General features: G+C 42.0%; 1 protein-coding gene across 2 annotated transcripts; it reads left to right on the top strand.

Moving 5' to 3' along the window:
• Positions 1-322: 322 nt before the first annotated feature.
• On the top strand, positions 323-27,237 carry ap3b1a (adaptor related protein complex 3 subunit beta 1a). Of its 2 annotated transcripts, none has more exons than XM_077498457.1 (27): positions 323-747; positions 4,067-4,142; positions 5,023-5,097; positions 5,210-5,305; positions 5,555-5,715; positions 6,592-6,658; positions 9,180-9,362; positions 10,289-10,444; positions 12,250-12,347; positions 12,411-12,465; positions 12,535-12,606; positions 13,690-13,752; positions 13,825-13,957; positions 14,847-14,956; positions 15,018-15,194; positions 15,770-15,956; positions 16,039-16,169; positions 16,226-16,367; positions 16,520-16,742; positions 17,761-17,914; positions 18,052-18,100; positions 18,800-18,921; positions 22,409-22,646; positions 23,509-23,593; positions 24,296-24,393; positions 24,964-25,102; positions 26,900-27,237. In XM_077498457.1, the coding sequence occupies exons 1-27, from the start codon at positions 617-619 to the stop codon at positions 27,060-27,062; spliced, it is 3,384 nt and encodes a 1,127-aa protein (XP_077354583.1). In that variant the 5' UTR covers positions 323-616; the 3' UTR covers positions 27,063-27,237. The 2 variants fall into 2 exon arrangements, with proteins under 2 accessions (XP_077354583.1, XP_077354582.1); XM_077498456.1 differs by lacking the exon at positions 323-747 and adding an exon at positions 2,463-2,765.
• Positions 27,238-27,761: the final 524 nt, after the last annotated feature.

Raw genomic sequence — 27,761 nt, 5'->3', positions numbered from 1 at the left:
GTTTTAAATGTATTAAACAAAAACAAGAGGACTTCAGACATTTTAAAACTTGCCTTAAATACATGTACGTATAAATTGTATGCTTAATAATGTTTAATACATTAGGAAACTTTAATATATTTTTTAATTAAATAATTATAACTGTTATCTGTACGTATAGCGTATACTTTATACAGTAGTCTACTCGCGAGGTGGGAGTAACAAGATGGCCGCCCTGTGACTTCAACGGCTTGCATTGGCGTGTATGGGCTAGCGGCTATCCAGTCTTATATACAGATCAGTGCGTCTGGCCCAGTAAGGCACACTTAGCATAGAAATACATTTAAAAGAGCGCCTCTGCGCCATAATACTATGGGCGATCTATGATAGTCGGCACAGATCTATGTCCTTTACGCTGGAAAGCTGTCATGTGACGCCAGCCGCTTACTTCCGGTCCTGAATGTTAAAAAAAAAAAAAGTTTCAGGAGAGTCTCGAGAGAAGTTTGGTCGCTTCCTACAAAAATTTCGTAACAGACGTCACGCCGACTTACACCACACTTTAGTGGCCATTTGACGGCCAAAGTGGGAGCATATTTTAGTTTTATAATTTTGCGTGGTTGGGAAAAAGCTTCGCAAGATGTCGACGACAGCTTTGTACAACGACCAAGGAGGAGCGGAGGCTGCGGTGGAGGCTGGCCAGGAGAGCAGCGCCGGGGCCGGGACTGGAACCGCGACTGCTTTCGGACTCTTCAGCGCTGACTTCAAAAAGTGAGGCAACTTTATCAGTGTGCTTTCTTTCCACTCGGACTAATGCTAACTTGCGTATGCCACGTTGACGTGTTTTCACCGGTTCGGCTAACTTTGCTAGCTACAAGTCGCGAAAGTTGGGTGAAGATGTCAGAGCGAACCCCCGTTTATCGCGGGACAAATTCCGCGATATTCTGTGACCACAGCAGATTTTTTATTTTTTTTTAAATACTAGTGCCTTTTCAGGACATTTAAACTTATTGAAAATCATATTTGAGGTACTATTTAAGGGTTCCTGCAGATAAAAAACAACAAAAAAAACAAAACATTAAATCTTAAATGTAAAACAAGGCCTTAATATTACCATAAAAATGTGTTACATTAATATTTCAAAATTTACACGTATTTTTTTATGAAGTTTATTTTCAAATATGTCCATTCAACACCTTTCATTGTTCATTGTTGAACATTGTTGTTCATGTTGCTGCTTAAAGGAGACTGATTCTGTCCTCTTTCATCCAAAAACTGCTTCAAACATCAAATCGTATTTAGGGTTAGAAGAATGTTGATTTGTTGTGATTGTATTGTATTGGTGTTCATGTTTTATGTTGTTTTATGTTTGTTTTTTGTGTTTGTGTAAAGCGCTTTGTGACAGTTCAGGCTGTTTGAAAGTGCTATAGAAATAAACTTGAGTTGAGTTGATTTAATGTACCCCTCTATAAAGAAAGCAAAAATAATCCATACTATTTTTTTTTTTTCTTTTTACCCCCGTAAAGTCAAACATACTAAAGACATTATAAAAGAGTCAAATGCTCTACCAGTAATTCATATATGAAGGTCTTTCTTAGTGGGGACATTTTATTTATCAAAAAAACAAAAAAACTAGTGACATTGGTACTTGGCGATGTATCGATGGCTACTAAGAGTTCGGTTAGTTTTTGTTTTTTTGTTGTTGTTGTGTGTGAACTTGGGCCGAGTGTGAACATTCCGAGGTCGCTCACTTTTCCTCATGCAAAGTCGTGCCTTGACTCAACACAACATTTGATATGTGAGGAGGGGAAACATGAGGTGGTCAATATTTTGGCTGTCATTTCAGCCGGTTTCCACCAGAGGGCAGCGGTCTGCTACGAAAAGGTTCTGCACTCCATCATCTGAGAACTTTGTAGTGTTCAGCTGGACTCGATTTGCGCGCTTGAGAGGGAAAGAGAGACTTTTCATTCCTCATTTTTTATTTGTCAAGTTTTATATATCGAAAGGTCATTGTTAAATAGATTTTCAACACGGTTGTACTATTAGATAAACAATGATGAACATTTACTACCCAAATAAATGAATACATACAATTTGAGAGAGGAAGTGATGGATGGATAGAAGAATTAGTGAAGAGAGATGTTAAAAAGGGTGTGTAGACTTTTTCTATGTTATCCACATATGTATTGTGAGGATGTGCGTGTGACTGACGTTGCTGTTCCAAATGTGAAAGTAGTTTTGCTGATATCGTCTGAAAACAAATAAATGCCAGCTGATGTTTTTTTTTTTTTTGTCTGGATGTGAAGCATCGTAATGAAGCCAATGAAAAGTGTCGGAGGTCACGTGACGTGTTGTGGGCCGTTTCCTGACATTCTTCTTGTTATCCGCGTGGCCAAACTCGCTGCCAGGTGACCCAAAAAAGAAGAAAACAAACAAAGAAACCAAAATCCCAAGTGGCTGTCTGCCTCCAGAGCGGTTAAGCAGCTGACGAGCGACTGCATGGACGGATTGTTGCAGAAAGACGCACGTCACAACAATGACACGTTGTTGAGTTCGCCGGCTCGACTCGCTCTTGTGACTTCATTTGACAAAAGTCGAGACGAGCGGACGGACGCCAGCGGACAGCATCCGACCATGGACTTGTTGACGTTCCGCTCGGAGGCGTCCGTGGCCGTCAGGTCGGCGATGGTGTCGGCCGAGCACCTGCAGCTGTCGCTGAGATCTCACCTGAGCCAGGAAGAACGCATCCTCACGCTCTCCCGCGGCAGCAAGTCGCCTCCGCCGCGCGGGTACCACAGAAGACAAATCGCTTGCGACTCAAGTCACGTTTAAAAAACTTTGCCAAATTTGTTTGACAACTGAAAACTCAAATCCCAAACTGAGTTTTTTTTGTTTTTTTTCTCCTATTTCCTAAATGTCAAGAAAATGATTTTTGATGTTTTTCAGTTTATCTGGAACCCAAAGAGAATTTATTTTTTAAGGTTTTTTTTTTTTTTGCGACTGAAACTCTTAAAACAAATGATTTTTTTTTTCACTGTTGGAATACTTGAAGCTTTTATTTTCTTGGGGTGTTTTTCCCAATACATGATGCACAAAGAACATTTGTTAATTTTTTTGGGGGGGGTGTCTGAAATTCGAAGAATATTATCAGGTTTGGTGATAATCATTGTGTTTAAGTATAAATTAATGAATAAGTTATTGAAACTCAAACATTTCTTATCGTATTATTATTTTTCATCTGAAACCCAAACAGCTTTTGAGGGGATTTATTTAAAGCAATTATTATTATTTTTTTTTTTTTGCGACTGTTGGGATATCTGAAGCAATTTTTTTGCTGGTTTTTCAGATGATGCACACTGAAAATTTGTCAATTTTCTTTGTATGTCTGAAATTCTAAGAACATTATCAGGTTTGGTCATGTTTTATTTTTTTCTCTAACTCATTTTTTTGTATTTTTTTTTATATCTGAAACACAAACAGAATGTTAAAAAAATATATATTTATGGATGTTTTGGAAGTTTGTGTGTGGGGGGGGGGTCATTTATTTATTTTTTAAGCAAAGAAAAGCTTTATTTTTTATTTTTTTTTCAGATGTCAAACAAAATTTGAGTTTTTTTGTGACGTCAGCAAAACACTGGGATTTTTTCTTTTTTTTCCTTTTCTTTTGTATGTCTAAAAAAAATTGGGTAAAACATCCAAACACTAAACAAAATGGCACTTTAGAAAAATGCATTTTTTTTTTCTCTCTCTCATCACTTTGCTTAAGAGCCCAACAAGTGTGTCATTTTCTTCCCCCAAACGAGCAATTAGCATTTGCTGGCGTTAGCAAACATTCCATCGGTGAAATTGTCGCTGATGGAATTTTTGTATTCAGCGTTTTTTGTGACTGTTGAGCACAAAAGGGCCGTTTGTGTGCACGGAAGTGCACAATGCTGCAGCACTGTTAGCGTTGTTAGCTCAGGAATGAGCACTTTTTGCTTTGGTTTTTGTTTTGCTTGCTTTTCTCTGTTGACACTTGTGGACCTTTTCACACGGTCCCTGCAAAAGTCCTCGATGAGCAAAAAGTTTTTGTTTTTTTTGTGGCCTTCAGGAACGAAGACCTGAAAGAAATGCTGGAGAGCAACAAGGAGTCGCTGAAACTGGAGGCCATGAAGAGAGTCGTCGGGGTGAGTCGTCCGCACAAGTGCATTGTGGGAAATGTTTTCACATTAGTCTTAATGACGTTAGCGTTCAGCATTCCCTGGCAATTTCTCCACAAATTGCATTTAGTCTAGTTCAAAATGTAATATAGTTGCCATATTTTCAAAATTTTGAATACTTTATTTTAGGGCTGCGCGATGTTGGAAAAACATGCGATTGATAGTTGTTGAATATCGCAATTTCGATATTATTATAACAATTTTTATTGTCAAATGAAAGAATCACATTTTTATTGCCATGTGGTAAAATAAGCAAGTTCAATGTGTTCCTAGTGAAGGAATTGGAATGACCTCTCGATAATGTTCAACTGTTGGATGGTGATGCACATTTAAGTTTGTGTCTGATTGGTCAATTTCAGGTCAAAGCCAAAAATTCCATTTGAAAATGATCTTTGCTATTTGCATATCGCGAGAGCAATATTTTTTCCATACATTGCCCAGCCCTACTTTATTTAGTGCATTGTTTTGTTTTGTTTTTGAACTTTTGAAAACATGCTCCTCGCTGACCCCGGAATTTGTTCGATTTTTAAAAACAAAGATGTCTATTGACTAACATTTAAAAAAAAATGTATATATATTTTATTAACCCTAAAAGTTGCTCAATAAACATTTGCTTTAAAAAAATAAAAATAAATTAAGAGCCGGAGTTTATTTTTTCAAAATTTTGATGCCAATATTTTCCCGTTTTCGTGAAAATGAATATTGGCTCCAAATATTGGTTGTCGGCGTCCTTCACTACTAATAATCGGTATTATTTGTGTTATTAATTGTTTTATTTTTGAGCTAGCGAACGCGACTTGTATGTTTTTATTTGTATGTATTTATTTTTTATTTTTTTTCTCCACAGCTGATCGCCAAAGGCAAAAACGCGTCAGAGTTGTTTCCCGCCGTGGTGAAGAACGTGGCGAGTAAGAACATCGAGGTACGACCGTCAACATCGTCACGTCACGTCACGTCACGTCACCACATCCAATCCAAATTTTTGTTCCCGCCTTCGATGATTCTGAAAATAATTGCGATTTCGGTGTTGTCAGCTGAAGAAGCTGGTGTACGTGTATTTGGTGCGATACGCGGAAGACCAGCAGGACTTGGCCTTGCTCTCCATCAGCACCTTCCAACGGGCCCTCAAGGTAAGAGCTGCTCCGTTTAGCGGGGAAAAAAAACGATTTTTGGGTACAAGAAACAAGAAAATGTTAGTATATGCACACACATCCATATTTGTTGTATTTGTCCGCATTGTTGTTTTTGAGCTCGAGCCTCCGTTTCCACGTCAAAGGGGGAAAAAAAGAAGAAAAAAAAAGTCTGCATTGCAATCGCAATCAAGCGTGCATGTTTTTTTTTTTTTTTTTAAATTGATTTGAATGTTGCGCTTGGCCCAGGACCCAAACCAGCTGATCCGCGGCAGCGCGCTGCGGGTGCTGTCCAGCATCCGCGTGCCCATCATCGTGCCCATCATGATGCTGGCCATCAAGGAGGCGGCCGCCGACCTGTCGCCGTACGTCAGGAAGACGTCCGCCCACGCCATCCAGAAGCTGTACAGGTCAGACGCGCTTTTCAAGTTGGCCCGTACGCCGGATTTTGAAAGCCTGTCATGTGTAAGGGAAAAAACCTTTTACGATCTAGTGAATTGCCTTTTGGTACCTGGCGATTCGATCTGTATCACAATTCATAGCAGGAGTGTGATGATATGCTGATATCGTGATACGTCGTCTCCCGATACATTATCAATATGTCGACGCAAGTATGGCAATATTTGCAGTTAATACTCAGCCACTTAGAACAGCTCCATCGTTCATGACTGATTGAGCAACTTGGCGGGCCACTCGGGAGCATCTCATAAGAGTGGCGGGGAAATGGTTGCACGACTTCAGGCAGCAGAGTTTTTATTATTTTTAGGTAAAATCTAAATCATCATTCTATTTATATTATATTCATATTATTTTTATTATTTATTGATATTTATTGATTTTTTTTTTATTCTTGTATTCTTTATTTATTATTTGTTTATATTATTGTTGAGTTGTAGTTTAACCGTCTCAAAATAATGTTTCAAGCCCATCATGATGTTCATATACAAATAAAATTTAATAAAAAAAGAGAAGAGGAAGAGATCTTTTGTGCAACACAAAGCTTTTTATTCCTCCAGCCTGGGCCCAAGTTTGGTCCCATGTTGTTGCCCACAAACGATGTTAAAGTGAAGTGAAGAGTTTCATTTAGTCAGGAATTGCTTTGTTGAATTGAAAAGCTGCTTTGGAAGGATTTGACATATTGACAGTGGAAACAAAATGAGAAACTTGTGGTTATAAGACAAAGATTTGTGTTCATTTCTGTGATAAACTCAGGGGGGAAAAAATGATCTGTGGGTGCACTAAAAATGTTTTTTTTCTTTATTTTTTTGCTCTCTTTGTGTGGTCAGCCTGGATCCGGAGCAGAAGGAGCAGCTGATCGAAGTGATCGAGAAGCTCCTGAAGGACAAAAGCACGGTGAGTGCATTGCAGGCCACCAGAGGGCGCCACGCTCAAGCCTGTTTTCATTTATGGATTTTTGTATTTTTTTTTGCATGTGCCACACTCGCATCTGGCAATTGTCATCCTCGCATGCTCCCTGGTTAAGCGTCCGTCCACGGCTCGCGTCACGCTCAAACGTCTTTCCAAATAATAATAATAATAACAATCCAATCAGACGTGAATGAATGATTTCAAGTGTTTTTTCCGCTACGATGTGCACACATATTCATAGCAAACACTTGCGATGATCCAAACAAATAAAGTGGCTTAGGCCAACTGGCGGCGAGCGCGTGGGGGGGAGGGTGGAGGGGGCGGGGCAACGGCAGATGTATAGCATATTTAGCCGCGGCCCGCTAACGAAGACGGATGACTTCTCTGCGCAACTGGAATTGAGACCCGGCGAGGGGGGAGGGCGACATCATTGCGCAAGTGCTAGTTGCTGCTGATTGATGACGGAAAAGCCATCGTGAAGATTTCATATTTCATAAGCGTCACATGCGCGTTTTCACGCCTGCGTTTGCTTTTGGGGGAGTCTCGAGATGAGACGAGAGAGACGGCTCATTTGTTTGTTTGTTTTTGTTTGAAAGAAAGAGAGGGGGGGGGTCACATGCCACCTATACAATGTTATTAGCCAAATTAAAGTTTTAATTATCCAAATCCAAACCCTCAAAAATTGTGCTGTATTTCACCGTGTTTCATCTTTCTTTCCTGTGATCTTTCCTCTGGTCTCCTGACCTTAAAAACCAAAAAAAACCAAAGAAGCAATGAATGAATGAATGCTAGCTTGTTGAGGAACGCTATCAGGTGAACACGCAGTTGACCTCCTGATGTTTACCTGTACAAATGTGCCTGCTTGTTTAAATGGCTGTGACACGCATTTGGAGACGAAACGGGAACGTCGGAGTTTGTGCAGCTGTTTGAACGTGATGGATCTATTATGTCGCCATTACAAGATAAATGATGGATCCCTCCCTCCCCCGCGCTCGCCTTGCCAAATTGAAAGGAGGAGGGGCCTCTGATTAGGGGCTCGGTGGGACGGCCATTCATTTACGAAACGGGGGGGGGTTATGGTCCAACCCCAACGGATGGATGCAGCATCCATCAAAAACAAAAGGCAAGAAATAGCGTTTGGTGGCGTGTTGCGTCTGACGTGATGAGCCAGCAATCCAACCTTCGTCCCGCCTTCGTAATTACAATTGATGGCAAAACGCATTCAAGGAAACGCTCGTCATTTTCCCCAGGAAATTGATTGTTATTAGAAGAGCCATTTGCTTGGCCTGATTTTTCCATTACCGGCTTGTCATAATGCCGCAAGCGGGCGGGCGATTTGGGGGGGGGCGTCACTCTTCTTGATGACGTGGGGGAGTTTACCTTGCCACTTGAGAAGTTGGGAAAGGGGAGCTCGTCATCATGCCAAGGGAGACGCAGTCAACTTGGGGGTGTCAAGAAAAATGGATTTTTGCAATATTACAGCATATGGAGTCAATATGTTGAAACTAATCGAGGTTGAAACATGTTAGAGGCTTTGCACATAAAGTCAGAGAGGCCAGATTGACATGATTTGGACATGTCCAGAGGAGAGAGAGAGAGAGAGACGATATTGGCAGAAGGATGACGAGGTTCCAAATGCCAGGCAGAAGATCCACAGGAAGACCCAAGAGGAGCTTGATGGACGGACGGACGGACGGACGGACGGATGGATGGAGTCGAAGAGGACATGAAGGTAGTTGGTGTGAGAGCAGAAGATGCACAGGACAGCCCAAAGAAGAAGATTATATTATATTGACATTAATATGAATAATTATATTAATATTATTTACGTAGTTGAGTTGAGTTAGTTATTTCTAGTAACCTTTTTCAAAGGGAAGTCAGATAAATCTGATTTGCTTTTATGATTATTATGATTGTCAATAAAATATTCTATGCGCACCAGTTAGTCTTAACACGGCATTCTGACTTATTATTGCGTTTGTCGATTATGAATTAAGTATGGAAATCCATCTGTTGAAAATGACGCAACTCGGCTCAACTTTATTTCTCATTTTTGGATGGAGCCTCACCAAATGTTGTAAAGTGCTATGGAGAACTTGAATATCGTGGTACTGGTTTTGTTTTATTCTTAAAAAAAACAAAAACAAAACACCCCCCACCATGTGCAGAAAACAAGGCCGGCCTTCAAATGGAGCCGCACAAACTCAATGAAAATGTTTTCGGGGAATTGCACATGAAATTGGTTTGATTTGTCGGAAAGGTCCAATTGATGGATTTTCTTCTCGTGCTTGTGAAAAGGACTCAATTCAAACTTTTTTTTTTTTTTTTTACCCCGTAATGATCCACCAGCTGCAATCAAAGTTGAAAATACTTTTTTTTTCTTTTCTTCCGTGGCATAATGAGATCCAACTCGTTAACAACAGTTTGTATTTCCCCCGAGTGCCCCCACACACTTTGATGAATTGAGTTTTTGTTGTTGTTGTTGTTGTTGTTGTTTTGCGGGCAGCTGGTGGCGGGCAGCGTGGTGATGTCCTTCGAGGAGGTGTGCCCGGATCGCATCGACCTGATCCACAAGAACTACCGCAAGCTGTGCAACCTGCTGGTGGACGTGGAGGAGTGGGGCCAGGTGGTCATCATCTCCATGCTGACGCGATACGCGCGCACGCAGTTCGCCAGCCCCTGGAAGGAGGTGACGCACGCGCCCGCGCCGCTTTGCCTGCTGCACACTTTGGCAAACGCTGAAAATCCATAGCTGTCGGGTTTTTACACATGCCGTCGATTCGTCCATATGATGGGAATACTATTAACAGGATGACAACATGTTTTCTTTGGTAGCAAAGTGCAACATGAATTGCCTCTTTTTTTTTTTTTTTTTTTTGGGAAAATGCAACAATCAATCGATTGTCTTTTTTTGGGGGGGAGCAAGTGCAACATGAATTGTCTTCTTTTTAGGAAAGTGCAAAAATCAGTAGTTTGTTTTTCTGTGGGAGAGACAAACATCAGTTGTCTTCTTTTTTGTAAAGTGCAACAATCAATCTATAGACGAGCAAGTGCAGCATGAATTGATTTGTGCAACATCAAAAAAAATAAATTCTTTTCTTTTTTTTTTAGGAAAATGCTACATTAATTGTCTTTATTTGTGGAAAGTGCGCCATCAATCTTTTTTTTTTGGGGGGGGGGGGGTGGTAGTGCAACAAAATGATCAGTAGATTGCCTCTCTTCTTTTTAGGAAAGTGCACATCAGGAGCTTGTGTTCTTTTAGGGAAAGTGCAAGATATCAAAATATCAGAAGTCTTTTTTTTTTTTTTTTTTTTTCTGCAAAAGCAGTGGATTATTTGAAATTTCTTCTGTTATTTGGAAGGTAGCAAAAAAGAGTGAATGTGTTTGCCATTAGCACACTGCTAGCCATGATGACCGTAAGCCACAGGTTAAGTTGCGCCGTGTTCGTCTGTGGCAAGAAAGGGAGGTCGTTTCACTACCTGTCGCTTACCTGTTGACAGTTACTATTTTTATTTGAATGGCCCTCAGAAATGGAACGTCATTGTTTTTTTTTGTAAATAGAGGATTTGACAATAAGCACAAATGTTGAGCGCCTTTTGCGTGTTTGACTGTCAGGGTGCCGAGTTTGCGGAAAACGACGACAAGACCTTCTACGAGTCGGACTCGGAGGAGAAGAAGGAGCCGGCGGAAGCGAGACCCTACGTGATGGACCCGGACCACCGGCTGCTGCTCCGCAACACCAAACCCCTGCTGCAGAGCCGCAACACGGCCGTGAGTTCGATTTCAAGCTCGCCGCCCGTCGCTCAAATAGTCTTCATTTTAGACGCCTTTTCTTTTCTTTTTTTTGTCTCAATTTTAGTCCAGTTTCAATCACACTTGTTAGTTGATAGCATAGTTAGTCAACCTCATACCATTTTTTATTTATTCCATTTTTAGTCTGCTATAAATCCAGCATTTTAGTCCAACAAACATTATTTTATTTGTCTACTTTTAGCCAGCAATAACTGTTAGTCTAGTTTTAGTCAGGACAATCATTTAACTCAACTCAACTTTATTTATAAATCACTTAAAGAACAAGCATTGCTGTATACAAAGTGCTGTACATAAACATAAATGCTGCAAAACACCTGAGTAAAGCATTAACAAGGCACCTTTCTGTTTTCAAGTTCTGTAGTCCAATCAAAATAGTGAATCTCATGCACACAATTTGGCTGCTAGTCACGATTAAAGAAAAAAAAAGCAGCATGTAAACAAAGGTGGAAAAAAAAAACTGCTGCTAGTGGCTTAGTAAAAAGCAACTTTTTCGAAGCAAAGATCACAATTTTTTAGCAAGCATTGTGGGTGGCGTGTCCAGTTTTTAATAAGTGAAATACATTTTCATCCCGTCTTCTTTATTGCATACTGATTTAGTCCCACTTATTGTTTATTAATGAGGCTTTTAGTCTAGTGAAAAATGTGTTGACGAAAGTATTTTTTGTTGACAAAATTAACACACAAAAAAAAAAGCAGTTCACATTGAATTTCAGTGCCAAAAGTGTATTATTATTTAGTCTCAAATGAAAGTCTGCTAGCTTATTGCTGTCAGGCCAGAAACAGGCTAACAGAAATTAGCATCGATGTGCACACTAAATATAAACATACAAAAAACATAAACATCACTCGTCGGTTGGCTGCGTATTGAGAGAAAAAAAAAAAAAAGTTTAAGAAGGATGAAGCATCCGCACTTGTCGGCCATGATGTATTCCTGGATGCCATTTTGTCTAAACACAAAGCCACGCGGACAAAGTGCGAGCTGTCACAAGATGGCCGCACGCGTCGCCGGCGCTTCTCCATCACGCGGCAGCCTCAAGGTCTCCTCGCCGCTTCCCAATCATTCAAAATGGAAGACGCGCGTTGCAGAGGGTTTTTTTTTTTTGGTTTTTTTCTTCACCGATGCCGACGAAAACCTTCTCCATCTTCATCGACGCCTTTTCCACCCACAGCATGGACACACGTCGTCGCGTTTGAAGCAAAATCAAATCGTCAAGCGCTGCAAACTTCTTCTCGTTGAGTCTTTCGTGTTCTTCCAGATTGTCTGCAAGGAATCTTTTCTTTTTAGGAAAGTTCAGCATCAATCCGTTCTTCTTTCGGCTCCATCACTGGGGGATCGTTTGGGGATTGTTGCCACATCAGGATTTATATTCAAATAAATAAATAAATCAAATCAAAGGGTAGTTTGACTTTTTTTTTTTGGAAAATACAGCAAACAATATTTTGTCTTCTGTGTGAGAAAGTGCAACATCTATAGTGGTCTACAAAGTTCAAAATCAGTACTTTGATATCTTTTTGTTAAAGTGCAACATCAGTTGTCTTTTGTGCATCTTTTTGTCTTTTTTTTTTTTTTTTTTTTGTGGGTGGGGACGATGCAACATCAATAGTTTGTCTTCTTTTTGAGAACATGCAACATCTGTAGTTTGTCTTCTTCTTTATCAAAGTGCACATGAATAATTAGTCATGAATCAAGTAAAGAAAGACATTGATGACGGTGAAAGCAAGCTGGGAGTGATTTTTTTGTTTTGTTTTGTTTGGTTTTGCAGGTGGTGATGGCGGTGGCTCAGCTTTACTGGCACCTGGCGCCCAAACAGGAAGTCAACGTGGTCACCAAGTCGCTGGTGCGTCTGCTGCGGAGCCACAGGTGAGCAAGCGTCACGCCGACCTCTGACCTCTTCTTCCCTTGAGCGTGCCGCTTTTGCCGCAGGGAGGTGCAGTACGTGGTGCTCCAGAACATCGCCACCATGTCCATCCAGAGGAAGGCGAGTGCGGCCGCCGGCATTCACACCTTGCAGCGTTTTGATTTCATTTTTCATTTCAAATGCAAACAGGGGATGTTTGAGCCCTTCATGAAGAGCTTCTACGTGCGATCCACAGACACCACGCAGATCAAAACGCTCAAGGTACGTCGTATACGAGTGGTGGGCGGAGCCATATCCTATCCATATCTTTTATGCACATGACTTAGCATCTCATCTTTGGAATAGATTCCCTTCACATATACAGTAGTGCACGAGAAAAATCTTTTGTATGTTTTTATGTTTTCGATTTGGTGCATGATAATCGTCAACATCTTTTTAATTTAGGCTGAGAAACAAAGGCAGATTTTTTTCTGATTTTTCGTATGTGCACTTTCTGGACAGTATATGATCAAGAATTTGTCCAAATCTCTTTTCCCGTAATCACTTTGTAAACTTTTGTTTAAGAAAGTAAAAAAACACAAAAAATATGTTTGTAATGTTTCTGGAAAAAAAGCATTGATAAAGTATATCAAGTCTACAAAAGTATTGAAACGGATACTTGACTCGTTCAGCCATTTTCATCAGTAAAAAGTGAATATTTTGTGGTAACGTCATTATTTTTCATGTACAAAAAGTAATCCTGAAAATTACCATAAAATAAAAATAATAATAATGATAATAAAAACTAACAAAAACACCCTGAAAACGAATTTAAACTAACTACATTTAAAAACAAAAACTCCAAACTAAAATGAAAAATTCCAAAACTATAACAATCCTGGTCTTGAGCACAAGTGATGTCATTTGCAGTTGACAAGTGGCATTTTTTTATTTTTTTTTAAGTATTAGTTGTACGTGAAAATATCAAATTAAAGGGATACTTGACTCATTGAGCCATTTTCAGCAGTGAAAAGTTCATATTTTGTCCAAAATGAATTTGATAACTTGAGGAATAAGCGGTCAAGAGAATGGTTGGATGGATGAAAATTAACTGAAAATTGTTCAATGAGTCGAGTATCCATTTAAAGTGTATTTCTCAACAAATGTTGAAAAACACTCAAATGTTGAAAATTGGATTGTTGATGAAGCAATTCAATGAACTTAAAAATGAAATATATACCATCGTTTTTGAAAAGTATCAATATCGGTATCGACGATACTGCATTTGGTGTCAGATGGATATCAAAATGTTGAGTATCGCCCACCAGAGTGAAGCGGTGGGTGTGGCCTAATGTTTGTTTGCAGTTGGAGATCCTGACCAACCTGGCCAACGAGGCCAACATCGCCACCGTCCTGCGAGAGTTTCAGGTTTGGCCTCTTCCTTCCCAAAGTCCATTTTGGCCACGTGCGATTTTGACTTTGCTCTTTTTTCCCCGGCAGACGTACGTGAAGAGTCAAGACAAAGCCTTTGCGGCAGCCACCATCCAGGCCATCGGAAGGTGCGCCACCAACATCGCCGAGGTGACCGACACCTGCCTCAACGGTCTGGTGCTGCTGCTCTCCAGCACAGACGGTAAAGTTAAAAAAAACATCATCATTTTGGGGTGATCCATCCAAATCTGACATTTAGATTTGATTTTTAGGGCTGCGAGGTCCCTCCTTGTTTTTCGATCGCCATTTTGAAGACCTAAACATTCACGAAAACTCACCAAACTTTGCACACTCTTCAGGCCCGGCGAAGTATTTAATATTATAGAGTTGTCATAACAAAGTGACTCTATAGCGCCCCCTAGCATACAAAAATAAAAACCAATCCTGTCACGTTTAACCAAGAGCTACGAAAATTGGCAGGCACGTGTAGCACCCCGAGACACACAAAAAGTCAATTGGGTCCATGTAGCTAAAATGTACAGGAAGTGAGCTATGAATTTTTTAATGTCCAATTTTGGCTCTTTTTGGCACATTGACTGTGATCATATTTTTTCCCCCTTTTCCAACAGTTTTCATCTGATTGACTTCAAACTTGGCATGTATCATCTCAAGACCTGAGATAACAACTGGGCAAAAAATCTTGACTTTTCAGAATACTATATGATGGGGGCGGGGCATCAAAATATCGCCTTTAAAATTTCATTTGTCCAAAAGACAAAATGCTTCATAACTCCCATTTACAAGCTCCAAAAAATATTTCTAAACGCGCAAATTTGCAAGAAAAAAACTCATACATTTGCGAGTTTAAAAAGTGGCAAATTTGTGACAATTTTTTTTTTAAATTTGCGCGTTTAGAAAATGGCAAATTTGCAACTTTCTAAATTGGCAAATTTGTGAGAAGGGGAAAAAAAAGCTAGTAAATTTGTTTACTTGACTCCTTGGTGACTTTTTTTTTTTTTTTTAAATGTTAGTTTGCACTCAAGAAATACTCGATGTCTGATGACGTGAAGATGTTGTCGCTGTTGTTGTAGAGGGCGTGGTGGCGGAGAGTGTGGTGGTGATCCGCAAGTTGCTGCTGACGCAGCCCACCCAGCACAGCGACATCATCAAGCACATGGCCAAGCTCTTCGACAAGATCACGGTAAGACTCCGCGCCGCCGTTTGAGAGCAGCAAAATGGCCGCCCGCATCCATCGCCGGCAGGTGCCCATGGCCCGCGCCAGCATCCTGTGGCTGGTGGGCGAGTACTGCGAGCGCCTGCCCAAGATGGCCCCCGACGTGCTGCGCAAGATGGCCAAGAGCTTCACCGCCGAGGAGGACATCGTCAAGCTGCAGGCCGTCAACTTGGCCGCCAAGCTCTACCTCACCAACGCCAAGCAGGTAGCGGGCACCGCTATTTATCCTTTTGGAATTCTCTTGTGAGGTTTGAGTTTGTTTTCATTCGTTTTCAAGGTGGCTTCCCAAAGGCTCACGCATGAAATGAATTGCCAAAGAATAAAACAAAAGACATTCGAGTGAGTTTTAGTTAGTTTTGTAAACATGAAATGTCGTTTTTTTGTTTTTATTTTATTTCATTGAACAAAATAGTTTTTTGAATTTTAGTTGTAGTTTTTTGGTTAGTTTTAGTGAACTCAAATAACCTTGCCGGGATGTTTGTGGCGCTAACTTGGCTAACAATGCGAAATAAGATGTTAGCCGCCATTTTTAAATGTAGTCCACTTCCAGTTACACTTGTTAGTTAATATCATAGTCAGTCTCATACCATTTTTGGATTATTCAGATTTTAACCGACTATAAATCAAGATTTGTATTCTTTATATTATTCCAATAAAACATCATTTTATAGTTGAGTTTTAGTCAACAAAAACTGTCAATGTTTTATTCTCGTTGTCGTCACGACGTGGTCGTCCTCGTAAGAGTTTGATGTTTTTGTTGCTGCCGTTCGTCTCCCCCAGACCAAACTGCTGACGCAGTACGTCCTCAACCTGGGCAAGTACGACCCCAACTACGACATCCGCGACCGCACCCGCTTCATCCGCCAGCTGATCGTGCCCGGCGACAAGAGCGGCGCCCTCAACAAGTACGCCCGCCGCATCCTGCTGGCGCCCAAGCCCGCCCCCGTGCTCCACTCGCCCTTTCAAGGTCCTTCGCACACGCATCGGCCACAAGCCGGATTTTTTTTATTGATTTATTTTGCTGATTTTCTCCCTTTTTGGCCTCCCAGATCGAGATCGCTTCCAACTGGGAACGCTCTCGCACAGCCTCAACAGCAAAGCGGTCGGATACCAGGAGCTGTCCGACTGGCCGGCGGTGGCGCCCGACCAGTCCGTGAGAAACGTGGAAGTCGTTGAGCCGGTAAGTTACACGTCGTCACACTAAACCAGGTGAAACTGACCTGTTCCCATCTTCAGGTGAACGAGTGGGCGCCGCTCGTCGGACGGGTCAAGTCGCCCGAATCGGACGACAAGTTCTACTCGGATGAGGACGGAGACAAAAAGGGCCAAAATTCCGACAGCAGCGACGACGACGACGGCAGCAGCAGCAGCAGTGAAAGTTTGTGTCACAACTCATTTACGTGCAAACGATTACGTTCTACAATTGTTGTTGTTTTTAAAGCGGATGTTTGGAACTTGCATTCAAAATGTCCAACATGGCACGATTGGGGAAATCGTTTGATGCAAACGTTTTGCGCTTGATGTTAACAGCATCCGAGTCTGAAAGCGGCAGCGACCAAGAGGACGAGAGCGCCGACGAGTCCGATACAAGTTCCGCCGATTCCGGGAAAAGTTCTGGCCAATCGGAAAAGAGCTCGACCGGATCGGAACAGAAGAAGACGACGACGACGAAGAAGAAGACGACGACGACGACGAAGAAGAAGACGAGCAAGAAAGTTGAGGCGGAGAAAAGCAAAAGAAGCGCAGCTGACAGGTACTCAAAAAAAAAAAAAAAAAAAAAAAAAAAAAAAAAAAAATTAAAAACGAAGGCCAGATGTTCCTTTCCTTACTCGTCGCTTGTTCATACACGGACACAGTCTTTTTTTTTTTTTCCCCCTTTGCAAAGGATATTGCAACTTGCATTGTACTTAACGAGCAGCTCTTTGAAGTTAGCCTACTTATTTAAAAAAAAAAAAAAAAAGTGTACAAGTGAAGTCTGTTTAAAAAAAATAAATAAAAAATAGCCCATCAGTGATTGTGTCTTGCTAAGAAAAATGAAAGTAAAGGGTGGTCCTTAATCGTGCGTTTAAAAAAAAATAAAAAAATTGTGGCATTAACTCCAAATTGCCGTGCTGATTTTGACACCCCTAATTGGAATTCATGTGTATCGCATATGATACGCATCGTGTCGTGACTCCTGTATCGTATCGTGAGGTTGTTGTCCAAGTCCCATGAAGCTCCTCCTCCTCCTCCACGTTTCCACGGCGAATGACTTGTGATTGGTCACTTGGCTGCGCGGCGTTAGCCAAACGTGCTGACCCCGCCCTCGCCGTTGGCGTGCGCTAATTAGCGAAACGCGGCGGCATGCCCTCATTAAGGCACAGCCCAATCGGGACCGCCGTGCCGGACTTTTTATGGTTTTGTTGTCCGCAAATGAAATGCGCGTCCCAAATGAAGACTGACTTCTCATCACGGCCGCTTAGCGTCACAATCGCCCTCATTAATTTCACTGCTCCAAGTGGCGGGCGGAGTAAACGCTCGTTAACGGGACAAATTGAAGAAACGCGGAACCGGCCGACGGAGAAATGAGCTTGCCAAACATATTGATCCTTTTTTACAATCAAATTCAGCTTGAATTTCAATGCATTTGTACATGTTAGATTTCAAGTTGATTTTGCAAACAATTATCGGTCACCGGCATGGGCACTTTCCAAACGATTGGTTGAAAATGGTATTCTGGCGCATCCCTGGAAATAATCGTCATTTGCAACGTTTTCACGCCGTCCTTTCAGAGACTCTGACGGGAGTAGTGAGGAACTCGCGGCCGCGTCGGATGAGAGCAGCTCGTCCGACGAAAGCTCCTCCCCGTCCTCGTCCGACTCGGACTCGGAATCGGTTCCTGCCGCACAGCGACAGCGGAACAACAACGTCAAGTCCAAACCAAAGGTAGATCTTGTGCTTTTTTTTTTTATTTATTTCGAAATAATAAATGTGTTTATCACCGTTTCAAAACTTGTAGTCTTCCATCTTGAGCGTTTTTATTTTTGATGCTCACTTTTTTTTTTTTTTTTCTTCTGTTGCAGGTGGAAAAGATGCCCAAGAAGGAAGCGTCCTTGCTGGATCTCGATGACTGTGAGTTGAGTCGACATTAATAAAGATGAACATTTTTGATGAATATCGGCATCCCGCGGCCGATATAAGCTCAATCGAAAACCAGTTTGATCTCAGGGAGCAAATTGATTGCAATTTTTAGTTGACTTTTGAAGCGATGCGACTGGGAAACTTCTCAAACTTGTTTTTGTTCCACATATTGATTGATCTAACGTGTAACTCATATTTACATAATCAATTGTTTCATTTTATAAACTGTGACCATTTTTTTGTGTAACATTGCAAAAGTAAATAAATCAATCAAATTACTAAATCCAATGAAATCAATATTAATATTCCTCAGAATTGGTGCCTCAAAAAGTTGAAACATAAAATGTTTTTAAAATTAATTATTAAAATTGAAGATATAATACACATTTTTCATTGAAATGTACGCAAAAGTGAGTCAGTTGCTGCTAAAAATCTTCCACAAGTCTTCTTCGCCTGACGACTTGCGTCCGTTTCCCCGCCTCTCGCTCCCCCTAGTGGCCTCGCCAAGTCATTGCTCAATAAGTCATGTGCAATGGAGCCGTTCTCGTGGCTGTATATGAACGACAAATATCGCGGTACTCATGTAGGCGTATTGATAAAGCATTGGGAGACAAAGTATTGCGATATTGATACATTGTCGCACTTCTGTCATCATATTTGTTTTTGATGTGTCTATTTTTTGTGTGTCAGTTTTGCCCGCGCCCGCAAACCCGAGCAAGTCGTCTGCGGCGCTGTCGTCCTCCTGCAGTTTGCTGTCGGACCTGGAAGGACTTTCGCTGTCTGGCGTCTCGGCCGCCAACACGCACACGCCGGTGGGTGAGCTCGTTTGTGTGGAAACGCCGTCCGTCGACGCTCGGCTGGCACCGACGTGCGCTTGGGAGCGTTTTTTGTTGCAGGCAGCAAAATGAGCTTCTCCTTCCGTATGCCAAGAAAAGTGTTGACCTTTTTCCGCCGCTTTGTATTTATGGCCCGTCAGGATGCTTCCCTCGCTCGCTCGCTCGCGTCTCGCTTGCACCCTTGAACTCGATTTGGGCCGTCCGCGTTCCGTCCATCCGTCTGTCGCGCGTACGTGACGCTCGACCTTTTCCACCGCCGTCCGTCTCTCCGACCGCCACGTGTACTTTCCATCTGGTTTCGTGCAACATCCACATCGGTCTTACCTTTTTTTCTCCACCCTACTGGCAGCTGGCTGTGTGTGTGTGCGTTTTCCACCTCGGTGCTTTCTCCATGTGAGCCAACATTCAAATCGATTTTCCTTTTTCGAACCTGATATCATTCATAAAACAACAACAACAAAAACTTGGTCCTTTATTAAAATTCACTTTTCTTATAATTTATTGGAAAAGAAATAGACATTAAATTAATCAATTCACGGTTTTATTTATTTTTTTTATTAAAAAAAAAAAAATGATTCTTAATTCCTATATTCAAAACTACAATAAGTCAGGCATTTCATAAACGGAAGAAAATACTTTTTGATTCATGTGAACAGTAAATGGAAAATAAATAAATAAATAACAAATGTATTTAAAAAAAAAAAAAACTCGGCCTTTATTAAAATTCACTTTTCTCATGAATTTATGGGGGAAAAAAAGAGATTAAAATAATCAATTCATGGTTTTAATTATTTATTTTTTTAATACGAAAACAAAATCAAAACATGAATTGATTATTTTAATATCTCTTTTTTTCCCCATAATTAATAAGAAAATTGAATTTTAATAAAGTCAGTTTTTAAAAATTAATTTTTAGTATTTATTGATTTAATTTGTATTGATTGATCGATCTAGTGGCCCGCCAAGTCATTGCTCAATAAGTCATGTGCAATGAGGCGTTCTCGTGGATGTTTATGAACGACAAATATTGCAATACTTGCATAGCCATATTGAAAATGTATTGGGAGACAAAGTATCACGATATGGATATATCGTCACACTTGTATTTGCATATTCAGCAACGATATTGCAATATTGTGCAGCCTTATTTGACTCCATGTTGACTTTTAAGTGTCAACTAAGTAAACGAGTGTTCGTAAGTAAACGTCAACGTGGATGTTTTAACGACGTGGACGCGTTTCTCTCACTCTCCGACTTTCGAGCGACCCCTCGCTCGCTCGCTCGCTCGCTCGGCGTGATTGACAGCCGCCGACAAATGCACGACATCATCTGATTTACAGCCAATTGGATGCATAAATACATGATGTGCGTAGCGGGGTCAATAACTTCACCTTTTTTTTTCTTTTTTTTTTCTCTGCTCCTGGTGTCGTTTCGATTTGTGCTCAATCTGCCCCGCGGAGCCGAGCGAGCGCTCGGGGATCCTTTTTTTTTTTTTTTTTTTGTGAGAACGACCGCACGCTTCTCATCAAAGACGTTTGGATTCAAACCAAAGCGGTCATCGTCTTTGACCCGCGCCGCAATGTGGCCATTCCCCGACTTGCCCTCCAATAACCTTTTGACGTTGGGACGTGCGTGCGAATCCCGAGCGAGCGTTTTGGTCCATCGGCCGTCCCCTCGGATGGCGATTGGTTCCGAATTAGGCGGCGCGGGCGCTGGAAATGGAACCGTCGGTGACATTTGACCCCATTGCAGACAGAAGAGGGCCATCATGGTTTCTTCATTTGCTGTCCATCAGGAACAGCCCAACATCGCTCAACCTTCCTGCTCACTCCAAATTGGAGAGCAAAACGTCTCGCACGCCACTCGAACGATGACACGTTGACTTTTTTCTTTTTTTTCTTTTCTTTTGTCTTTTTTTTATTTTCTTTTTTTTCTTCTTATAATACCGATTGTTTTCCCTTTTTTTTATTCTTATGCCAAAATTAACCAAATGGTACCATTATTTTATTTATAATTATTTTTAATGATTTTTTTCTGTATTTTTTCCTCTTTATTTTTGCTTTTTTCTTTATTTTTCTTTCTTTTCTTTCTTATAATGCTGTTTTTTTTATTCTTATAACGAAATTAATCAAAGGGTACAATTATTTTATTATTTTTAATTATTTTGTTTCTCTTTTATTCCTTTTCTTTTTCCTTCTTTTATCTTTATTTTTTTCTCTATTTTTTCTTTTCTTTCTCTGATTTTTATTTTTATAATACTGTTTTTTTTATGAATTTTTTTTTGTAATTTTTCTTCTTACAAAACCGAAATGAACCAAAGATTGAAGTTAAGCCCGAAAGTTCCTCCTCGAGGTCACGACGACAATTTTTCTTCCATTTTTTTTCCCTCCCTCTTGAAACCAGAAATGGATTTTCAATCTGAATCTTCCCCCCCCACCGCTTCCTTGTAAATGGGCCCTCACGTCACGTCACGCACACACGCGCGCGCGCGCGCGAGGCTCCACGTCGGCCCCTTTCGGATACGTCAGCGGGATTTTCGGGTCATTTGCCAGCGCGGCGCATCGGAAGCGGCGCATCGCCGTCCGGCGCTCTGAAGGTGAGTGGCGGGCGCTCGACATCCATCACGCCGCCTTCTTTGAAGTTGACGTGTAATCGAGCCTCTCAATCAACGCGTTCCCTCCCCGTCGCCTGCCGGCCGCCGGCAGGGGGGAGGGGCTAACGCGGCTGACAAGCTCGTCAAGGTTACATCCCTCTTGTTGCCTTTATTTACACTTGAGCTGTTACGGCCCGTGCCAAAAGAGAACAAGCGCTCGCTCGCTCGCTCGCTCGCTCGCTCGACGTTAACTGGCCTCCGTGTCAAATGGGTGATGAGGAAAAAAAAAAAAAAGAAAAAATGTGTCCGGCCTCCCGGGAAGCGAGTCGGGCGACTCGCGTGGGACCTTGAGCCAAGCGGCCGACGTTTATTGACACGGACGCGTCCGGAAGATAAATTTGCCGGCCGGCGCTAGCCAATGTTTGCTCGCTCGCGTTTTTTACAGCGCGTTGACCAGATTGTTATTGGGATGGCGTCAAGGACCTGCTGCTGTCCGCACGCTTTTTGCAGTGACGGCAGCTGAACGTCTTCATTATCCTTCAACACTTTCCACAAACGGAAAAAAAAAAAAAAAGTGACAGCTATGCGGATAGCACCAAGATTATTGGAGTTAGCTAAAACTAAAACTAACGTTTTGTTCAATGCGTTTTCAAAAAACAAAACTAACTGAAACTACATTTCATGTTTACATGTTGATGTTCTTGTTTTGCCCATTTTCCCCCTTTTCTTTGTAAAAAAAAATAGAATAAAATAAAATTGTCCTCTCATTGTGCACGTTTTGCCCTTTTTTTTTTTTGTTGTAAAACAAACAAAGCCAAAAAGTTGTGTCCTCTCACGTTGCGTGCGTGCGTGCGTTTTTCCGTTTTCCAGGTGTGGAGCGAAACTTTGTTTCCGGCGAAAGGGTTCGAGTTGCTTCACCACATGAGCGGCAAGGGCCTGTCGGCCGCGTACCATTTCCCCCGCCAGCCGTGCTTGTTTGGCTCCGGCATGGTGGCCGTGCGGGTCACGCTGACCAACTGCTGCGAGCGCCCCCTGGAGGACATCCGCATCGGGGAGCGCGGCCCCGCCCCCGCCGCCGCCGCCAACATTCACGCCTTTGACGCCATCGGTGAGGACGTGCAACACACGGTAGTCAATTCAAACCCAGATCCAAAAATATGGCATTCAGAAATTAAATACCAAAAAATAGATATGAATGGAAGTAATAAGACGAAAATTGAAATAAAAGCCCCAAAAAATGTATACACATTTCTATAAAGTCAAAATAAAAAACAAGGGGAAAAAGTAAGCCAAAAATGGAAATAAAACACGAAAAAATGTATACACAATTACATAAATATAAATCCAAATCCAAGGTGGGAAATGGTCACAATTATGGTACTTGGATGCTCTGCATTGTGGGCAAGGAGAGCCACAGATATAAAGCGCAACTCGCACCCCTTAAAGGCGCACATCCATTTTTTTGTTTTTGTTTTTGCAATTGTTTGAAACAACGCACTGATGTTTTCTTTGATGAAATGCAGAATGACAAAAAATGAATTGACATAGCAATAAATTCAACTTGCAATTAAAACCAAAAAACGATGAAGTGGTCGTCCTGCGTCCAAGTCCATCAATCCGACACTAATTAGCATCGACAAACGGCCAAATCGGCCACCCGTGTGTGCCGATTGCACCGCATTGATTGGTGGCCGATTTGGGATCGATTCATGCAGACAAATGTGGATTTGTCGCTTTAATGTTGACAAAGGATTATTCCGGCTTCAAGTTTGGAGAGCGGCCATTTGCTTTTGGACTTGAACCGATTCCAAATGTGATTTTGGTCACAACGGAAGGCGGCAAACAATTGTTTCCGTCTGCGTCCGCTCGCATCTTGTTGACGAGCTCGTGCGCTGAGATCGGCCGCCGCTTCCACTCTGCCGGCATCTTCATCCTCGCCGCTCGCAACAAACGTTCTCTCCTCCCCACAGAGCGTTTGGATCCGGAAGCCTCCGTCAGCGTTTCCATGGGCGTCGACTTCAACGACTCCACGCAAGCGGCCAACTTCCAGCTGTGGTAAAGCAAAAAGAAAAAGAAAAAGAAACCGCAACGCATTCACACGGGATTCTCGTTCCATTTCTTTCCATTTCATTTCTTCTGCATAATTCATTCCATTCACATCTTTGCAATTTCAACTCACTCTCATGTTTCTCATTCTCAAAATTGACTGTTTTGCCACAATTGAACGTTTTCAACCACAAATTTCCAAATGGGATATTCAGCATAACAGATTCACATCGTTCCCATTTGAAATTTGAAACATTCCGCTCATTTAATTCACCTTGGGAACTTGCTAAAAATTGCCATTGACCAAAAAATTCACACAAAATCAAATTCCCGATTCATTCCCAATGACACATCAAAAAAATGTATCATTGTTACCATTTGAACTTCATAACACTGCACTCATTTCATTCACCTTGCTAAAAACTTCCATGTCCAGAAAAAAACCAAACATCCTTATTGATTCCCATTGCAATCGATTCTCTCCCATTTTGTGTCAGAATTCCCAGTTGAGAGCGCAGCCTCATTTTGATAACAATTATTCTCCCAATAATCGGCCTTGGCCCGCGTCGGCTGGCTGAACGGCAACCGATTATCTGCCTGCCACAAGGGAATCCAATCACAATCGTCATGATGATGATGATGATGTTTGTCAAGTGAAGCCCATGCATTTTGTTTTTGTTTTTGTTTTTGTTTTTGTTTTTGTGGCACCAGCACCAAAGAGGATCGCTTCAGCGTTTTGATCCAACCTGCCGTGGGCGAACTGCTGACGCCCTGCAGCCTCTCGGAAAACGATTTCTGCACACAACAAAGTGAGAGCAAAACAAAATGAACAATTATTATGGGAGAAAAGACAGAAAGAATTACAAAAAGAGAGAGGAAAAAAAAACACAAAAATCCTGAAAAACCACATAAAGAATAAAAAAAAAAACAGGATAAAATATTTTGAAAAAATTCAGAAAACCAGAACAAAAATTATTCTGAAAAACAGATTTTTTTTTTTTAAATCCCATAAAACAAAACAAAAAAATTAAAACCAGAAACTTAAAAAAAAGTGCTAAAAAAAAAACTTTTTTTTTCCATTTCCTAATTGTGAAAAATCAATGACATGATGTGTCTTCGAGGCAGAAATTCTTGTGCCAAACAATTTTTGGGATTTTTTTCCCCCTGCAATAATAATAATAATAATAATAATCTCTCAAATTGGTAGCCCGTCACCCTAATGATGAGTAGCTGTCAGCTTCAAAAAGAGGAAAATGCCGTAGATAGGCGCATAATAATAATAATAATTATTATTATTATTGGATGAATAATTGCAACCCTTTTGAAAAGGACACGTACAAAGAGAGCATTTTTTTTGTTTTTGTATTTTTGTCCGCCAGGTAACCTCCGTGGCATGAACGAGACGTCGGCGACCGTCGCCATGGCGATGAGCGACGTCTCCGGCCAGGCCGTCGCCAAGCGGGTCCTGTCGGTGGCCAACGTGGGCGCGGTGGCCTCCTCACAAAGTCGTCTGCACAGGTGAGAGCGCCGAATCGTTTTTGGAAGATCGTCAACCCACACGATTGTCCGAAGCGCAACTCGATCATCTTCGAGGACAGAACGGGTTTTTTCCGCGGATCATTAAAAGACGTTCAATTCCCCTCCCACTGCTCGCTGAATCACTGAATGAATGAATCACTGTCAAGTCATAAAAAGTTGATTTGGAAGCAGCATCTTTTTTTTTTTTTTTCCTTCAAAGTCGCTGCACACGTTTTTTTGGTGTTGACATGCCAGGAGAACAAGAACAAGAAAAAGAAGGGAAAAACATAAATGTTGAAAATGTTACACATTTATTTTCCCTTCAAACTGATGAGAAGAAATTAAAATACACTTTTCTGCAACATGAAAAAAGATTTACAAAAAATAAAAATTAAAAATACAAATTGAAAAAAAAAATCTTCTACAATGTTAATAAAAAAAAAAGAAGATAACTTTTATATTTGTATTTGATTGTTCCAATCGAAAAGCAGCCAATCCAAGTCCTGTCCTGTCTTGCAGTTCTTGTGTTGACCAGCAGGGTGCAGCACTGCTTCTCCCAACTGGTGTGGGGGGGGGGAGGGGGCGGGGCTTGGGTGTTTGGTGCCTGGCCAATCGTCCTAATTGATTGTTGCGAGGGAGGCTGGCAATAAATGAAATCAAGCGGGAAAGCAAATGTAGAAAAACGATTGTTGTTGTTTGTGTGTAAACAAGCGCAATCAAAGAAATGGCCGCCATTTTTCACGCCGTTGGGAGGAAAATGTGATGATGATGATGAACTGTTACAAAAAAACAAAACAAAACACACAATTCAATTAGCATTTAAGTCTCAATACGAACACGTGCGCTCTTCACTTTTTGATGATTTTTTTTTCCCCGACTCGCGTTGATCGTATCAAACTTATTGTGGCTCAATTTGGACCAAAAAGCTTTATGATTAAAAATAGTAATAATAATAAATGGGTGAATGGATGAGTGAAATAATCGTTATTTGCAACCTTGGGAGACATTTGAGCCAAGTTAAATGTTGACGTTTGTATTGAAAATCTTTTCACTTTGATGAATATCGATATCGGTAATCGCCCTCTGTGGCGAACGATTAATCGGTTTCGGTCTCTCTTAGAATATTTGAGCGTATTTTGCAGGACGTTGAAATGTGGCAAATGAAACGATGGCTGAACATTTAGTTTGGAGGTTGCAACTTGCAATCGGGCGCAAAATATCGGCGGCCATCTGCTGACCCCTCGTTTGAAGGACACGCGACGATTGGGCCGGGGCAGCAATTTCCCAATTTCCTGTGCGGCGCGCTGGCGCCGGGTGCCCAACATTGATGTCTTTATGTATTACTGGACGGACGGACGGACGGACGGACGGACGGACGACGGCAAACGCTCGAGCGTCTCCCATTCGAATGAACTCCCTCGGCCCCGTTGACGCTAATTTGGCCGCTCCCCGGAGACGGCCGCACGCCGCCATTGTGTAGGCTCCGCCGGCCCCTCCCTCGCTAATTGGCGCGGGGGGCTCTCCAAGTGGCGTCCTTTGTGGGCCGTTTGTCAGCTCTTAAGCGGGCGTTTTGTTGCGCTAAATGGACGCAGATGGCGGGGGTGGGAGGGGGCGGGGCTTGAAGCGGCTCGCTGCCTTCTTGTTAGGACCCTCGACGTGCAGCGGGGCCATTTCCATGGAAATTGCTCAATAGGCAGCCGGAGTCCATCAAATGAGTTTTGAAGTCGTGCTTGAGTGGCGGCAGGGGGCGGGGCCTCGGCGCCCGCAAGACGACCAACGTTTGTTTTGTTTTTGCAGGTTTGCCGGCCGGACGGCGAGCAGCAAGGTCCTGGTTCTGGTTGTGCTGGTGCTGGACGCGGAGGACGGGCCGAGTCGAGGCAAGCTGACGCTCCACACGGAGAACAGCGTGCTGGCGTCCATCTTGCTGCGAGACCTCAAACAGGCGCTGGAGCACGCGTAGGCCGCACGCCGCACGCCGCACGTCGCACGCAACGTTTAGTTTCTCATCATTACCAGACAAACAAAACATTTGCTAACATTTCATATCGCACAATGAAAACACATTTTCAACATAAAGCTGACTTTCATCTTTCACAATTATTGGAAGACTCAATAAATCTCAAAATTATTTTCCACATTTATCCAATTTTTTCCCCCCTATTTATTGTAAAGCAGGACATTATTTTTTTTGTTTTTTTGTTTTTTTTTTGTGACGGGCCGGTGCAAGTGTCTCATCTGAATGCTAATTGGCCGTTTAAAAATCCTCACTTGCACTTGCACGCCCACATTGTGACCTTCAATTAACCTTCGCTTTTTTTTTGAGGAGGAGGAGGAGTTGGGGGCGTGTCCCAGTTGGGGGTTAAACGCTCCTTTTTGTCATTGCCACAACTTGAATGGAGAGTGAGCGAGTGAGGGATTACGTGGACGGACGGACGGACGGACGGAAGCGTCGCACGCTAGTTAGCATGTGAAAAGGCCGCGCACATGTGTCCAAACACACGCGAGGGGATTACGCTTCCCCCCCCCCCAAAAGGATCATTTGATCCGCCGCTAATCTTCTTGATAATCCGGTTAACAAACTGCCGCACTCCATTAAAAAGACGCTTGAGAGCTGCAGGCAACAAATCAATATGGAGTTGCTAGCTAACGTGCGCGCGCT

The sequence above is a fragment of the Festucalex cinctus genome, chromosome 15 (assembly GCF_051991245.1).
Source record: "Festucalex cinctus isolate MCC-2025b chromosome 15, RoL_Fcin_1.0, whole genome shotgun sequence".
NCBI classification, from domain to species: Eukaryota; Metazoa; Chordata; class Actinopteri; order Syngnathiformes; family Syngnathidae; genus Festucalex; species Festucalex cinctus.
The sequence above is the reverse complement of the archived record's forward strand: the minus strand, read 5'-3'. Positions and strand labels throughout refer to the sequence as shown.

Excerpts from the sequence above, each read along its gene's own strand:
- ap3b1a (XM_077498456.1), top strand. The coding sequence starts at position 2,476 with ATGGACGGATTGTTGCAGAAAGACGCACGTCACAACAATGACACGTTG. Across the intron at positions 12,466-12,534 it reads CCATGTCCATCCAGAGGAAG|GGGATGTTTGAGCCCTTCAT; the intron begins GCGAGTGCGGCC and ends AAATGCAAACAG. Across the intron at positions 16,368-16,519 it reads CAGCAGCAGCAGCAGTGAAA|CATCCGAGTCTGAAAGCGGC; the intron begins GTTTGTGTCACA and ends TGATGTTAACAG.